At 35.9% G+C, this 18645-nt stretch overlaps 1 protein-coding gene across 1 annotated transcript in view; it reads left to right on the plus strand.

The window, feature by feature from the left end:
- Lrp1b (LDL receptor related protein 1B) overlaps positions 1-18645 on the plus strand; it is a 1542993-nt gene that overhangs the window by 1435881 nt on the left and 88467 nt on the right. Inside the window, exons 75-77 of the mRNA XM_042055373.1 lie at positions 397-531; positions 2467-2586; positions 4520-4761. Of these exons, the coding sequence (XP_041911307.1) occupies positions 397-531; positions 2467-2586; positions 4520-4761 (497 nt within the window). The remainder of the gene's footprint in view (positions 1-396; positions 532-2466; positions 2587-4519; positions 4762-18645) is intronic.

The following is an 18645-nucleotide window of genomic DNA, read 5'->3' on the forward strand; positions in this document are numbered from 1 at the left end:
CTTGACAAACTCTTGTGCAGGGAGGTAGTAAAAATCTTGAGGTCGTTGATAGGAAAGGTTATTTCTCTTTGGAGAAGGATGTGGGATGGGTAAATGTTCTGATGATGGCCTTTCGGGAAAATCATTTACTTGTTATTCAGTTTTAGGAAGTATTGTGTCTTGACATCAATTGTCAATATCTGTGTCAACAGCTCTCTCAGCTGTATTTAGTGTAATGAGCTCAGTCTTTTTCTGCCATTTTACCTTTATAGGAAAAGAGGGTATGAATGCATAGAAAACTGCATCTTTAATAGAAATTTCTCATGCAATAAAACAACTACTTCAAAGTAAAAAATAAACTCCCAACTCAAAAACCAGAATCATATTAGTTTTGATTCTACTATCCTTAAACCCTAGGTCTCCGTGAACACACCTGTGAGGACGATGGGAATCCATGTGGAGATGATGCGTTTTGTAATCAAATAAAAACATCTGTTTTCTGTCGCTGCAAACCTGGGTTTCGGAGAAACATGAAAGGCAGACAGTGTGAAGGTAAAGTATGTTTCCTCAACAGCTTGCGCTCAAATCCTTGGCTTATATAGATTCCCAAGGCTGCTAAGTTGTGAGGTGACAGAGAATGATTTTCATAAAAGCTATGTCTAGCTATGTGCTGCCATTTCAGTTTTGAGAGAAGGAGGAGAGGGAGAGAGAGGGAGGGAGGAAGGGAGAGAGAAAGAGAGTGATGAGGTTGTTTGTTTTCGTGTCTAAGCTAACCACCTCTGAGACTACAATACATCTCTGAACAAATAAATTCAGACCAGCAGGAATTTCAATTGTGCCATAGCAATTCTGTTTTGAAATGCAAATGATGAATTTATTGGTTAAGAACTATCAAAGTATTAGACTCATTTCATGAAAGAATGTTTGAGAAGATCCATTTCTCTTGACAGTGGCATTTGTCATGTTGTGACAGATAATTTACTTTGAGAAACTTGTATGCTTTTGTACTAGCATCATGTTTTAAACAATCCTTCATAAAATGTCTTTAAAAATCCAAAGTCAGTGTCTAAATGACTTCCTTGTCAACTGACTTGTAATCTTGTAAAGTTGGGCATGTAGTAAAGAGAATACCAAAGTAAGTTATAGGTAAACATAATTCCATTAGTGCTTTACCTATAGAGTTATGAAGTACACTACCAAATATGTACATTTTTGCAATTTTCTCTGATAAAAACACTTTATAATATTTATCTGTTATTATAATTTAAGATAATATCTAATAACTGGCTGGAATTTTTACACTAAATAAAAATTCTTTTTATTAATTTTATTAGTAATTTTGTGATATGTAAGTATATATGAGTTTTTGTGAAGATATGAAGGTTAGATTTTTACCTCATTGCTCTGTAACTTTCCACCTCCTTTTGGTGAGATGAAATCTCTCACTAAAACTGAACTTCAGTGATTGGTTACATTTGCTGTCCAACCAACCCTAGAAATCCTTTTCTTCACGGTGTTCCCCTTTTCCAAGTGTTAGTATTACAGGTGCTTCTGTGTTGCCTAGCATTTTATGTAGAGAATGGGTATCTAAACTCAGTTCCTCATGCATGTTCATCAAGCCCTATACTCAATGAACTATCTCCCCAGCCCCATAAACATTCTAAAATAACTTCTTATTCTAGCTTTCGTCTCTTTAAATTTCTGGTTTAAAAACGACTTTATAGTTTATCAGACAATATGAAAAAACTAATTCATTATACTCACACAAAGAAGATGAATGCTATGTTTTTATATACTTTGAGTAATTGACTCATATTACCTATTTTCTTACTACCATGAATCACTGAAAGTTTATAAACTAATTTTTCTCTATTTGAATAAACCATTTTTCCTTTTCCTGTGTCTATTAATTATATGTAATTATGTTTAAACATAAAGCAAAGGGAACCAGCCTACAAACCACAGTCCCAGAGAACTTAGACAACAATGAGGACACCAAGAGAGACTTACATAGATCTAATCTATATGGGAAGTAGAAAAAAAACAAGATCTCATGAGTAAATTGGGAGCATGGGAACCTTGGGGGAGGGTTTGGGGAAAGGGGAGAGGCAGGGAGGGGAGCAGAGAAAAATGTAGAGCTCAATAAAAATAAAAACCATGAAAACAATTTTATACCCATCAACAGATAAATGGACAACAAAAATGTGGTAAAAACAATGGATATCCCTCAGCTGTACATAAAAATTAAATCACAAAATTTTCCGGTAAATGGATAGAACTGGACAAAATTATACTGAGTGAGACAACCTGACCTTCTTAGTTCTCAGTTAATTCAGTGGTATGTTTTGAATCACAGACATCAGTTCCTTAACTTATTGCTGACTTCGCTCTGTGGACTTGCTAATGGGTGTTCAGGGTTTCTCTTAGTTCTCACAATAGTCCTTGTCTTGCAATGGTGGAGGTAGATTTTGAGCTCTTCTCTTGTAGATCTCAATGAATGCCTGGTGTTTGGTGTCTGCTCCCAGCATTGTATAAACACACACGGATCATATAAATGTGTCTGTGACCAGAACTTTCAAGAAAAAAACAACAGCTGCATAGCAAAAGGTAAGGTAATTAAAAAGCCATTTCAATGTTGTCATGAATATCTTATGGGGAAAATTATGTATATTGAATTTTAGCAAAATGTAGTATTCTTTAAATTATTCATTCATAATAATATAAAATATTTATAGATTAGCGGCAATCGATGTGGCTTTTTATTTTTATTTTGAAATGTTTGTTGTATTTCCATTTAATCAAAAACATTATTTCCTTATTCTGGAAACTTCTAAAGTCTCCTTTGTGGAATTTTTATAATATATGCAGTAGGTCACTGTGGCCTCCATTGCCCCCTGCTCAGTCGACCACTAGACCTTGATCACTTTTCTCTCTACCTTATTCTCATAAATAGTCTAATTCTAAGTGACTTACAGAGAGAATTATCAAATATAGAGAAAAATGTTAAAATTACTTTGTGTTTGAAGCAACTTGTCAGTAGAATAAAAAGTTTAAGCACAAGTCTGATGGCCTAAAAACTGTGTTTCCATTGATGATTCTATGTAAATGTAAGAAATTTTCGGACCACTGTATCACAGTGAAATCATAAGGAAAAGTATTATAAAGAGAGGACCTTTTTGTGTGAGACCTCTTAAAGTTTGAATATAAAATCATATTTCTAAATTCATATCTTTTCAGCTTATTGATACAGTTTTTTTAAAAAAAAGTTCAAATGACAGATATGGGTCCTAGACTATTGAATATATAGATTTTATTGTTCATGTAGTTTTACAAAATTATATAGCTTTAATAGTCTCAATTACAGGGTATTCTTAGTAAGACATAGTTAGTTGAGAAAACTAATGTCATGTATCATGCGTGTGAATGGTGCTAGGTGTACTTAAATTTGAATCCTACCACTACACTTTCCACCCTCCATGACCTGGAGGAAGTTATTAAGGTCTTGATAAGGTTCTTCATTTAACAAATTGTAGCACTCATATCTGTTTCCATGAGTTTTCTTTAAAAAAGAAAAGGAATTAACATAATAGCGAAAAGATTTTAAATATTGAGAAACATTTAGACTATTAAATGAGTTATATATTATCAAATTGAGTGATGCAAAATTTGGGAGAAAATGATAGAATATAGCACACCATTTGTGCATAAATGTGACAAGTTCAACTACATTTCAGCATACATTATTAATTTTATCATGGTTATTTGCAAGAAATACTTTTTATTTGCAACTCAATTTCTTTATATTTTAATAATATCAGATTTCCCCTATGGTTTTACCTTTCAATCAGTATGAAAGTGGTATTAGTATGTCATAGATGTCAAAATTAGGAGATGCTGTTCCATTAATTGGAAACAAAGTAGAAATTACAAAACTTTGATATAACAAAGAATGAAACCTGTTAAAATGATAATAAAATGATAATAAAGCAGCGCAGAATCTGGTTTAGTGATGGGATTTGTACAAAGCCCTGGGTTGTATTACCAGCCCTGAAAAAAAAATAAAATAAAGAGTTCAATAGTTCAAATTATATAAAATTATATGGATACAATAAAAAATAACCTTTCCTTTCTGTAGCCATAAGTAGCAATAATTCAGGGTCCATCTACAAATAGACAAAAAATTACATAGGGTTTTTTCTTAATTAAATGAGACTATAGGACAACGTCTAAACACCAAGAGTCAAAACATTAGAACACAATATGTTGTGATTTGCCAAAGACATTCTTTTCAAAGGCCTAATTTATACACGTAAATTAAGCTTCGTAGTTAGAAAACCTGAGACAGCTATAGATTACTTTACAAAAGTGTTGAACAGAAATCATTGTCCTGGAGAGCGAAAGATGACATAAAATTAGCTGCTTTTCACTTTGGGAGAAACTGTATAGAGAATAACAATTGACGATAATTTTGAAAGCACATCATTGATTTTGCCCTAGTTGAAATTTCCTCTATTTTGTATTTTATTATAATGATCTGCAGGCTCTGAAGATCAAGCTCTCTACATAGCTAATGACACTGACATCCTGGGTTTTGTATATCCATTCAACTACAGTGGCAGTCATCAGCAGATTGCTCATGTTGAACATAATTCAAGAATAACAGGGATGGATGTGTATTATCAAAGAAATGTGATTGTCTGGAGTACTCAGTTCAATCCAGGCGGGATCTTCTACAAAATGATCGATGGAAGAGAAAAGAGGCAAATGAACAGTGGCTTGATTGTAAGTAAATGACAGAATATTTGAAGGCCACGCCTTCTTTGCACATCCTTGATTGAAAAAAAATCAAAGATTATAAAGAATTAAGAATCGTTTATTCATCCCCCATGAAAATAAATATTTTTCTTTATTTTCATGGCACCATGTTTACTAAATTCCAGTTTCTTTTTGTTTGAATGCATTTGCCTCTGCTACTAAAGAATGAAAAGGAATAGCAACTGGCAGTTTTAAACATTTTGTGTTTTACATATAAAATCCATATATTTGTGAACAGAAGCAATTTTCATTTTAATGTGGGAGTGGAAAAATGCATATAAGTTTGCATTAGAAATAAATGTTATTGAGATGATGATTTCAATTTTAACAATATCATAAATCTACTTATGGGACAAGAAACCTACTAGGATTTTCGCTATTCCTTCTTTTGAGAATTGCGTTTTGAGAACATGTATAACAGAACACCATATGATGGGCCTGTTGGCTGTCATGATTATTTGTGATGAGAAATATAAAGCAGAGAATTTATTTAGATTGATAGTAATCAACAATCTGTTTTCGTGTTAGAGATGATCAGTTATTGTGTATTTTTAGTAAGCTGAAGGAAAAGAGAGATGGATGTTTATTTTGAAGGAGCTTGGCTATTTTCTACAAGACCTAAAAGTCAAGTAGTACCTCAGCAGGGTCTAATTGAGTTCACACTTGAAATGAACAATGGTGCCTGTTTTGATTCCTCACTATTTTTTACAACAGAACCCATCACAAAGCTAAAAGCCACATGAATGCTCTTTGGTGCAGTGTGGAACATATCCTAATTTTATGCTATAAAATATTTAAGATACATGAATGACATTTGATCAGTGTAAAACACATTATAAATTTATTTTTAATATCCTCTTCTTATTTTTACTGAAGTGAATTATTTTGTTGGGGGTAGGGGCATGTACCCCTCAATACAGGTGCCTTTGGAAGCCAGGACATCTGCAGAGCTTGAGTTACAGGTAGTGTTGAGCCATCTTACAAGGGTGCTCTGAGAACTTAGTCGTCTGCCCGAGCAGTTCACATTCTGCACTGCTGAGATATCTATTCTGGCGTAAATTTAATTTTAACAAGACTAACTAATAAATTCAAATTTAGATTAAATAAACTGTATGTAAAATTCCCAGTGTAACTGAGGTGATATTCAAGTCATCTTGCCATAAGCAGTGTTAGGTAAATTTCCTGTGTACTCAGAACAGGCCTAGAACAGTCAGAAAACATTTAGCAGGTCATTCAACCTTTCATCCAGCAGAAGTATCTGTTCTCTCTATTAGACCACAAGATGGCACATAGTCATTGTTTATGCAGATGTTAGCTCTAAAAATGATGTCTGTTTTCATTCATAAAAATGAAAGTTGCTTTTGGACTCATTTGCTTGCCGTTGGTGTCATGAAGATCATTGATTGGCCAAGCTTTGAATTCTGTTCCTGATCTGTATCAGTTCTTTAGTTTCTCTGTACTACTAATATTAGGAATTGAACTGAAAACTAATGAATTAGATATTGTATAATTATTGAAGATTCGTTACATGAAATATGTTAAAATTTAATATTAGCCAAGTACATTGTAAATACTCGGTAACTGCTTGCAATGACAATATTGATGAAATTGACTGACAGGATGCTGGAGATAGTTTGCAGCTCTCATATCTGATCTGATGTTTGCTAAAAGTCACTTATGTGTTTAATTAATTTTGGTGTAATTTTCCAGCTAAAATTATGTGTTTTTTAGATAAGGTGATATATATTTAGTGCTCTTTAATAAGTATAATATTTGTAGATTATAAGTCAAAATCATTTAATATTTGATAATTAATTTTTTACTTTATACACACAAATGTATATGCATGCATCTTTTATTTATACAGTGTACATTTTTATTTGCATTAGTGTTTTTTTTAACTTTTTCTCAACTTTATTAGAAAACTGCTTATAGTCACTGATAAGGATTTTCATTAGACTTGTCTGAAACAGCATATGAAACCTAACTTTCTTTTCAATGATTGTGATGACTTTCTTGCAAAGTCTAGCCTATTTTGTTTATTCCTTTATGAAAGATCATAACTAGCACAATTTAAAGGGGAAGCTGTGGATTGCTGTAGGGTAACACTATTTACTGAAGACCACTAATGTGTTGATCATGAGTCAGCCAGTAGCTGAATTAATGCCAAGATCATACAGTGTGGACTGCTGAGCCATGGGTTTTAGCAGTTGTCTCTATATGAAATTCTCAAGAATTTCAGGAACTATACTATCTTTAAAAAATGAAAGGCACCCCAGTGAAGGCAATTGCATTGTGCTCTCCCCTATTGCTTTGCAATCTGAGAGTCTTAATGGATAATGAGGGAGGAATCTCCTCTTACCACCTTGGTTTAGTATAAATTTCAGATAAATTAACATCTCTGGCTCTAAACTAGACATCTGAAAAATAATTACCATATTGAATCAAATCATTCTGAAGCCCATTCCAGGTGATTTCACAAAGACATTCAATGGAGTTTGCATCTGCCAAGTTCTTACACAAGCTTGTTATTTATCTGAAATCAATCGTGTGTAGAAAAAGTCCTTTAATCTGCCACATAAAATTGTGTTTTTCTAACAGTCGCCAGCTGGTCACCAATTAGATCAGAGAGTATACAATCATTTTATCTTCTAAGTTTTGATACAAGTGTGGAATAATATTAACTGACACTTCTGTACTCCTAGAAAACAAAATTCAAGAATTTTCCCTAAGGATGATTATAAAACATTTCTTTCGATATCTAACTCTACAGGCAAAGAAGAGAAAAACCCTAACCAAATGATAGATAGCTTTTTTCCCTGTCAATTTCTTTTATTTTCCTTAACATTTTTATTAAAATTTACATGTAATATATATTGATTTTATTCTTTCCCCAAACTCCTCCCAGTACTCCCCTCTTCCCTACCTACCCAACTTCAGGTTCCTCCCTCACCATCTCTCTAAAATAATGAATCAGGAAAAAAAAAAAACAAGAATAAATGAAAAGCAGAATATGTAGAATCAAAAAGTAAATGAATAGAACAAAATACTAAAACACAACAAAAAGTACACAAAATCAATGGAGTTTATTTTTTTTCCAGTTTATTTATTTTTTATTAAAAATTGCCATCTCCTCCCCTCCTCCTCCCCCTTCCCTCCCCTCCCCTCCACCCACACCCCCACTCCCTCCCTCTTGAGGCCAAACAGCCATCAGGGTTCTCTACACTATGTTGAGTCCAAGGTCCTCCCAACTCCCCCCAGGTCCAGGAAGGTGAGCAACCGAACTGACAAGGCTCACACAGAGCCTGTCCATGTCGTAGAGACCAAGCCCATCGCCATTGTCTTTGGCTCCTCGGTCAGCCTCCACCATCAGCCACCCTCAGAGAGTCCGATTTGGTCGCATGTTCCATCAGTCCCATTCCAAGTGGACTTGGTGGTCTCCCATTAGTTCTGTCCTGCCGTCTCAGTGGGTGAACGCGTCCCTCATGGTTCTGACTTTCTTTCTCATGAACTCTCTCCATCCGCTCCTCATCAGAACTTTGGGAGCTCAGTCGGGTGCTCCAATGTGGGGCTCTGTCTCTATCTCCATCCATCGCCAGGTGAAGGTTAAGGCTCACAGTGAGCCCGTCCATGCTGTAGAGTTCACATTCATTGCCGTTGCCCTTGGTTTCTCAGTCCTCCTCCACCGTCAGCCACATTCAGAGAGCCCGGTTTGGTCCCCTGTTCCATCAGTTCCATTCCAACTGGACTTGGTGGTCTCCCGTTAGATCTGTCCCACCGTCTCAATGGGTAAACGCACTCCTCACGGTCCTGACTTCCTTGCTCATGATCTCCCTCCTTTTGCTCCTCATCGGGACCTTGGGAGCTCAGTCCGGTGCTCCTATGTGGGGCTCTGTCATTTTCTCCATCCAATGCCAGGTGAAGGTTCTATGGTGATATGCATGCTCAACCTCCTTAGCAATCAGGGAAATGCAAATCAAAACAACGTTAAGATACCATCTTACACCTGTCAGAATGGCTAAAATCAAAAACACCAATGATAGCCTTTGCTGGAGAGGATGTGGAGTAAGGGGTACACTCATCCATTGCTGGTGGGAATGCAAACTTGTGCAACCGCTTTGGAAAGCAGTGTGGAGGTTTCTCAGGAAATTTGGGATCCACCTACCCCAGGACCCAGCAATCCCACTCTTGGGAATTTACCCAAGAGATGCCGAATCATATTACAAAAGCATCTGTTCAACTATGTTTATAGCAGCATTATTTGTAATAGCCAGAACCTGGAAACAACCTAGATGCCCTTCAGTGGAAGAATGGTTGAAGAAAGTGTGGAATATATACATGTTAGAATACTACTCAGCGGTAAAAAACAATGACATCTTGAATTTTGCATGCAAATGGAGGGAAATAGAAAACACCATCCTGAGTGAGGTAACCCAGGCCCAAAAAGATGAACATGGGATGTACTCACTCATAATTGGGTTCTAGCCATAAATAAAGGACATCGAGCCTATAATTCGTAAAAATCCTAGAGAAGCTATATAAGAAGGTGAACCCAAAGAAAAACATATAGTTATCCTCCTGGATACTGGAAGTAGACAAGATTGCCGGACAAAAAATGGGAACATAGGGGTGGGGTGGGATGGGGGGAGGGGGGATGGGGTGAGAAAAGTGTGAAGTGGAGGATGGGAAGAGCTTGGGGGAATAGGATGGTTGGGATATAGGAAGGGTGGATATGGGAACAAGGAATTATATATCTTACTTAAGGGAGCCATTCTAGGGTTCGCAGAGGCTTGACTCTAGAGGGGTTCCCAGGTGTCCAGGAAGATGCCCCCAGCTAGGTCCTTCGGCAGCTGAGAAGAGGGTGCCAGAAATGTCCAGATCCTATTGCCATACTCATGAATATCTTGCATATCACCATGGAGTTTATTTTGTATTGGCCAATTACTTCTATGCATGGTTGACACTCCATTGGAGAAAGCTGGTTTCTCATCCCCAGTATCTGTTAGATATAGATTCTTGGTTAGGATTGGGACCTTGGGTTTACTTCCCCTTCTCAGTTGTAGGATTCTGTCTGGTTTGCATCTGTGTAGGTCTTGTGTGTACTGTCCCCATCTCTATAATTTCATATCTGTACCTGTCCTCTTTTGTCTGGAAGACATTGTTTCCTTGGAGCCATCTACCACCTCTGGCTCTTGAAATCTTTCTGCCTCTTCTTCTGCATAGATCTCTGAACGATGAAGGAAATGGTGTGATAAAAACGTCCCATTTAGGGCTGAGTGCTAAAAGACTTCTGAATAGTTCCACATTTTCTAGTTGTGGAGATATTTGTTAATTACCAGCTTTGCAAGAAGAAACATCTCTGATAAAGGTTAAGTGATGCTCTGTTACATGAGTGTAGAGATATATCGTTAGGGCTCATTTTGCTGTAATGTTCCTGTAGCAGAATAATGGTAGGTTTCCCTTGGGTCTACTATGCATCTAGTCACAGGTTCCTGTCCACTTTCGCCATATCAAGTATTGGCTCCATCACATGGCACTAAAATCCAATCAAAAAATAGTTTGTTACTTCTAGAGCATTTATGCCATGATTGTACTAGTTTATATTACAGACACGTCTCGGTTGTAAGTAGCATAGTTGGTACCTGGGTAATACCGATGGTTACATTCCTTTTCTGGCAACATGAAAAGTACCATTTAGTCCCATGACATGTTGCCAGCAGAGGTAAAGATTCTAGCTGGTTATTAGCTCGATTTTTCCACGTTTGAAAATATATCTTTTGCAGAGTTGTGCAGTTGTGGCACACACCTTTAATCTCAGCATTTGAAAGGCAGAGGCAGGTAGATCTTTGTGATTTAAACACCAGCCTTGAGGACAAGAGCTAGTTCCAGGATAGGCTCCAAAGCTACAGAAAAATCCTATCAAACAAACAAAGTATCTTTAGCAATAAGTTCTTACCATCCATTAGGTTTTGGAGAGTCTTGACACTATCCTGTGACGTTTGAGGTTGTCTCTGAAGTCCCATTGGTCAAAATAGGGTTTAAACTATTCCAGGCACTGAAGGTTTTATTCTGTGATGTAAAATGTCTAGTTGGGGCATAGTGTCCCTATAAGATGACTTTATGTAGAATTCTAATATACAATTAGGGGATCTTCTACAGCAGTAGGATTCATTTCTTAGTTGTCTCTTCCAACATTCCTTCCTTTATTCCGCATGTCCATTCACCTCCCAATTGTATCTTTGATTTCTAATTTCCCATTTTTGTTTATAATAATAATATATTTCATTTCCATCTTTTTGGGGAGATCCCTGAGCTCTTAATTTTTAGTTAAGTCTAGTTATTAACCTATGTAGGTATAAGTTGGCAAGTCTAATTAGAATAGTCCTGATGGCTAAGTATGTTGAATGCTTCTTTAAGTATTTCTCAGCCATTCAAATTTCCTCTATTGAGAATTCACCTTTTAGACCTGTCTACCATTTTGTATTAGGTTATTTGCTTTTTTGTTTTATAGTTTCTTTGTTCTTTATATATTTTGGATATTAGCTCTCTATCAAATGTGGAGTTGGTAAAGATGTTTTTTTTTTCATTTTGTAGGATGCTGCTTTGTCGAAATGACAGTGTCCTTTGTTTTATGGAAGCTTTTTAAGTTTCATGAGGTGCCATTTGCTAATCAATTAGCACCCACACATTGTGCTCTTTTGAAATACATCTCTTATGCCAATGCCAATGATTTCAAGAGTATTCCCCAGTTTCTTTATTCGTTACCAGGTTCGGTGTATCTGATTAATACTGAGGCCTTGATCCATTTGGAGTTATGTGCAAGGTGATAGGTATGGATCTATTAGATTCTTATATATGCTGTATCGTTTGTCCAGCACCACTAGTTAAAGACCTTGTATTTCTTATCATGTGTGTTTTTCTGACTTCTTTAAGTCAGCAATCATGTGTGGAATTCTGATCTGTCTTCAACTCAATTTCATTGATCAATTTGTCTGTTTATATGCCAATATCATGCTGTTTTTATTACTACCACTCTGTAGTATTCTTGATAACAGGAACACGGAGACCTCTAACAGATCTTTTTATTGTTTGACTGTTTTTTTGTTTGCACGCATGTGTGTGTTTGTGTGAAGTTGAGAATTGTCCATTCAAGAACTATGTAGAATTGTGTTGAAATTTTAATAAGGATTGCACTGAATCTGTAGATTGCTTTTAGTAGGATGGCCTTTTTAACAATGTTTTTCAGTCAATCCATAAGCATGGGTGACCTTCCTATCTTCTGGATACTATTAGGCAGCAGATTGAGAAGGCCATATAGAACAGGGCAGGGAGAAAGCATGGCTTTTCTACCTGTTTCTGCTTCTGGATTCCTGCCTTGACCTCCTGTCCTGATTTCTCAGTAAAACAGTGTAATGTACATTGCCTATAGGTCTTTGTGCTTACATATAAAACTAGGTAAACCAAGATGTTAAATAAACATGACTCTTCAAAAGGAGAGATGTGTGTGGTAACGTCTAATAGCCTGGTAAGTTAGGGACTGTAGATAAAAGAAGATATGTGGATGAGGATCTGCGTTCCCTCTTAAGTAAAGCATTTTCTAGCTCTAGCCAGTTACCTACATTTCAAACGTTTTTTTCTATATGCCTGCATAGTATTCCATTGTGTGTATATACCACAATTTTGTTATCTATTCATAAGTTTAAGGACATTCGATTCTTCACCATGGCTGAACAAATATCTTTGGAGTAGAATGTCAGTCCTTTCAGCACAGGCTGAACAGTATTATCACTGGAGTATATAGCAGATTTACTTTTAGTTTCTTGAAAGTTTTCCACATGGAATTTCTAAACAATGAATGAAAGTTTAATTTTTCACTCACTCTCTCCAGGAATGGTTGTTGACTGTTTCGTTGATATTTGTCATTTGGAATATTATAAAATATTATAAAACCTCAAAGTTGTTTGGATATACATGTTAAGAATTTTGAGAACTTTTTTGAGATATTTCATAACCATTTTATTTCATTTTTTCAAAATTCTGTTCAGATCAATAGTCAATTAATAATTGAGACATTTGGTTTTTTGAAAGTTTGCTTTTTAGTCCTTTATGTAGTGTGGGTATTAATCCTTTGCCATGTGTACATCTGGCAAAAATTTTTTCATTGTCTGTCAACTGTCTCTTCACTCAGTTGATTGGTTCTCTTGATGTGCAGAGAATTTTAGCTGATGGGTTGTATTTGTCATTTAATTGTCCTCCACTCTGGAACAAATGAAGTTATAACGGGACATTCTTTCCTACATCTATTGCTTGACAAGTACTATCTAAGTTTTTTTTTCAAGCACTTTTATTGCTGAGATTTCACACTGAGGCCTTTGATTCATTTGAGGTTGTTTTCTGTTATTTTTTTTTTTATAGTCTCTTGGCTGATTATCCTCCTCAGTCTGATATATTCCTTCCAGTATTCTCTGTAATGATAGTTTAATGGAAATGAATCATATTATCCTGTTTATGTCATAGGGAAATTCCTGTGTCCCCAATTATGGCACATAGTTTTGAAGGGTATAGAACTCTAGCTTGACACGTATGATACTAATGAGGTTATTCCAGCCTTTTTTAGCTTTCAAACTTACCACTAAAGATACCGCTGTTAACCTGATGGGATTTCCTTTATATGTAACTTGTGCTTTTTCTCTCATGCAGTTTCTAAAACTCTTTTTTTTCTGTATAATTAAATTTTTAACTATAATTTTTGTTGGAAATATCTTTTCTGATTTTGTCTAATGGACTTTTTATGTTCTTATATCTGTATAGGTATGGGTTTCCTTAATTTGGGGAAGCTTTTTTCAATTATATCGATTAATATCTAGCTTATACTACTGGCGTGGTATACCTTCTCTCTATTTATGAATTTATAATTATAAGACACTGTCTTTTAGTATTGTCGAAAATTTCTTTCATGTTCCATGTGTGTGCACATGTGCATGTGTGTTTCTTTTGGTATTTTAGTTTGTACAGTCTAATGACTTTATATTATCTTCAAATTTTGGTATTTAAATTTTTACTTAATTCATTTTTACTTGTAAGTTGTTTTAGTGACTTTTCTAGTAAGATTATTGGATTTTTAAAGTTCATCTCCATTTCAGCTTGAGTTTTTGTCAATGTTTTTAATTCTTTACAATATTCACTCTTTAAAACACTGAATTTCCTTCATCATTTCATTCAGACATATCTTTGTAAATTTTTTTGGATATCAATGAGGTTTTTATTACTGTTCTTATTAAATTCATTTAGTTCTTTGTGGCTTCTTTAAACTCCTTCAATTCTTTGATAAAGTTTATGATTGTATCTCTAAGATCTGTGCCCTGCTGTCCATTTAGGTCATATTTATTTGAGAATATATTTTTTTGGAGGGTGGAGTATGAAACAACGTTTCTCTGCAGCTTTGGAGCTTGTTCTAGAACTTGCTTTGTAAACCAAGCTGGCCTCCAATTCACAGAAATTCCCCTGTCTCTGCCCCTTAAGTGCTTGCATTAAAGATGTGCACCACCACCGCCTGGCTTGAGAACATTTATATAAGCCTGGTCAATTTGGGTAAGGAGAGATATACTGTCTTCACTTTGCAAACTGGATGATTCTGTGGTTAGGCTTGGACATGTAGACTTCTTTTTGTGGTTCTATGTCAGATGTGAGCCAACTCTGACAAGCCTCTCATCTGGATGCCTCGGACTTGACCTGACTGTAGGATGAGTGCCCCAGAAAAGGTCTAGAGTTTTAATGTGTTAAGTGAATTTATAGAACAGGCCACTAAAGTTTCTTGTAATATTTTGCCAAATATAACATTTTTTAAAAAGGAGGCATGATTTCCAGAGCTTAATTGCTTAAACACTCTTATAGGTCCTTTCTCTTTTTACTTTACAACAAATGTGTTCAGAAAAGTATTTTTAGTACTGAAGCTAAACTGTAACAGATAACATACAATGTATAGTATACGGGATTTGATATTTAAAGTACAAACGTCCAATTTTGTTAAAATGAAGCTGTCAGTTTCTCCTCAAGGTTTAATGAATCCCATTCAGTTGACTAATGTATTGATAGGAAGATGTGTCAGGGTATTTAACGTATCTGTGTATTTAGAAGTCTTAGCAGGATAGAAACCTTTTGTGGTTTTTTTTTTTTTTTTTGTGAAGAAATCAGGCAGCACATGCTGTCTAATTTGTGCACCTGTATTAAAAATCTCCTCGTTTGTCAGCATGGTCATCTGCTCACACTCTCTAATAGAACACGTCACTACATTGTCAGATGCATTGACCTCTTCATTGATCCAACTTTAAGAAGCAATGAACAATTTTGTGTTCTATTTCTTTCTCATTTTATACATGCTTTGAATGTTTTGCTCTTCTTTCTGTCTTTGTAGGGTTACATGGTTCATAATGAACTGTTCTGTATGTCCATGCTGTTCTGTTTCCTGTTTTTGTGACCCAGAATACATAATCTGTTATTTCAGCTTTTTGTTTTGTCGGATAGACTTTAAGCTGTAACAGGAACCTCTATCTTTGTCTCTTCTCTGTATTTAGTATTAGTCACTTTTCTTGGATGATATCACTCAAAATCTTTGAACTTCCATGAAGCCCTAACACAAAAAAAGTACAAGCAACTAAAGAATGATGAAAATGAAAGAAACAATATTATTCAGGAAAGAGGACACCAAACGGTTATTTAATATATATTAAACATAAAAAACAGACTGTGCAGGTTATAGTTAAGTGTTAAGGAATATATTCATGATATATATATATATATATATATATATATATATATATAGATGTGTACTAGTAATGAATGAAGAGTCCATGAATTGTAAAGAGAGCAAGAAAGAATGTGGGGATGGTTCAAAACAGAAGGAAACGATGTAATTGCATGATAATCTGAATTAATCTTATGAGTAGTAATGAGGAATATCTTCTTGCTTGTCCTTCTTATGTAAATAAAGCACCCTGCATTGTGGAAATCAGTAAACATTAAGTACTGTGAATCAATATCTCCTTGTATTTTTAATTTGCTACCATCATTTCCCTAGAATTAATATTGCTACTGATGTTATCACTATTTCAGTCAGAATTAAATAAATATTGCCAACATTGACTCAATATTAAGCTTTATAGGTATAAGAAAACACAGGCACATTCCTTGATCTAGAAACCAGGTAACAGAACCAGCAACAGCAGTCCATACATGTGGACATCAATACAAAACCACAAGTGACTGAAAGACTTAAAGAACCTCATAGAAATCCTCAGTCCACCGGTCCCAAAGAATGTTCTCAAATGAAAATTATCTAGATGAATCCTGGGACACAGAACTTAAAAGCAGCAGTCAAGCGAACAAGTCAGTGGTGATTTTTTTGTTTTGTTTTGTTTTTTTCCATTCAAAAAATTTACACTTTCTCCCCTCCTTCCATTCCCCTCCTGCTCCCCCATTCCTCTTCCTTCCTCCCCCTCCCTCTTGAGAGAGGGCAGGGAATCCTGCCCTGTGGGAAGTCCAAGATGCTCCCCCACCCCCTACATTCAGGCCTAAGAAGCTTTGCATCCAAATAGACTAGGGTCCCAAAAAGCCAGTACATGCAGTAGAAACAAGTCCCAGTATCTTTATCAATGGCTTCTCAGTCATCCCCCATTGTCAGCCACAATCAGAGAGTACGGTTTGATTGCATGCTGGTTCAGTCCAGGTCCAGCTAGATTTGCTGAGCTCCCATAAGAACAGGCACACTGTCTCAGTGGGTGAACCAGCCCCTCACAGTCCTGACTTCCCTGCTCATCTTCTCCCTCTTTCTGCCTTTCAACTGGACCTTGGGAGCTCAGTCTGTTGCTCTGATGAAGGCCTCTGTCTCTATCTCCATCCATCACCTGATGAAGATTCTATGGTGATATTCGATATAATCATCATTGTGATAGTGGGGCAAGGATAGTTCAGGCACCCTCTCCTCTGCTGCCCAAGGACCTAGCTGGGGACATGCCCATGGATACCTGGGATCCCCTCTAGAGCCAAGTCTTTGGCCAACCCTAAAATGGCTCTCTTAATGTAGATAGTTTCTTTTCTGCTCCTATATCCATCATTCCTTTATCTCCACCCTCCCATTCCCCCTAGCTCTCCCTAGTCTTTCCCTTCTCCCTTCCCTCTCCCCCCTCCTCTTTCCCCAACACCACCCTCACCCCTACCCCCACCCCCATGCTCCCAACTTTTGCCCAGCAATCTTGTTTACTTCCAGTTTCCATGAGGATCTATGTATGTTTTTCTTTGGGTTCACCTTGTTGTTTGACTTCTCTGTGCTTGGGAACTTATAGCCCTTTGTTTATGGCTAGAGTCCACTAATGAGTGAGTACATACCATATTCATATTTTTGGGTCTGGGTTATCTCACTCAGGATAGTGTTTTCTATTTCCAACCATTTGCATGCAAAATTCAAGATGTCATTGTTTTTAACTGCTGAGTAGTACTCTAATGTGTATATATTCCACACTTTCTTTATCCATTCTTCCATTGAGAGGCATCTAGGTTGTTTCCAGTTTCTAACTATTACAAGTAATGCTGTTATGAACATACTTGAACAAATGATATTACAGTATGATTGGCCATCTCTTGGGTTTATTCCCAAGAGTGGTATTGCTGGATCCTGAGGTAGGCTGATTCCCAATTTCCTGAGAAACTGCCACACTGATTTCCAAAGTAGTTGCACAAGTTTGCATTTCCACCAGCAATGGATGAGTGTTCCTACTACTCCCCATCCTCTCCAGCATAGGCTATCATTGGTGTTTTTGATTTTAGCCATTCTGAGGTGTAAGATGAAATATCAAAGTTCAAATGGCCAAAAGACACTTAATGTCATATTCAACCTCCTTAGTGATCAGGGAAATGCAAGTCAGTAGAGATTTTTAGGTCACATTACTGGGATCCCTGGTGGTTAAAATGAATGCCAACCCTTTTATTTTTCTAGATATGTACTTAAAAATAGAAACAGTGTGATTTGTATTTGAAGAAGTCATGTTGGTTCCATCTACAATACACTAGTTATCTGGAAGAAGTACCACTAAATCTGACTGCAATGTTCTCTAAAATGTGAGGGATGGAGCTTTGCGGTCATCTGTGGCTCAGGGTTAAACACAAAAATTGAAGAATAAACAGTCTTTTCATCATAAATAAAATAACATAAAAGACTCATTTTAAAAGAAAGGAATTTAAATGAAATTACCATAAATTTTGACCCTGATGTAATTAAGAAAAGAATTTGAGTGTTTGTGTTTAAATATGACAACAGGAAAAGTATTTTCCTTTGATAAAGAAGGATCAGAAACATCATATTTCCTGCACCACAAAGATTTGTTCTGCTGATGTTACAAACATGATAGTACTCAATACCAGGCTTGAAACAGCATAGAATAGCAATTTAACACACTGTCTTTCATGTTTGTAAGCTTACGATTTACATTGACATGCAAAGTATATGCCATTTGATGATTTATTTACTTTTAAATTCTGCTAATCTCAAAAAATACAGTTAACAAAATTTTGCTGCTAAATTTTAAAAAAAAGTTTGGAGCAAATATAAAATAACTTGATATCTTAGCTATCTATGATTGTGTCATATGAATAATATATAAGATTTCTAGAGAGCATTGATTTCAGCATTTTATATTTAAATGGTAAAGCTTTGAGCATATTGGATATACATATAGTATTTGTTGTTAGAGACAATGTTATAATTTTTAAGAAGCCAAAAATATTTGAAATTTCTGATGCTAGAGATCGTTAGAATATTTCAAGTGGTCTTTGTGGCTCAGGTCTGCAATCCTAGTC

Source organism: Arvicola amphibius, chromosome 7 (genome assembly GCF_903992535.2).
Source record: "Arvicola amphibius chromosome 7, mArvAmp1.2, whole genome shotgun sequence".
NCBI classification, from domain to species: Eukaryota; Metazoa; Chordata; class Mammalia; order Rodentia; family Cricetidae; genus Arvicola; species Arvicola amphibius.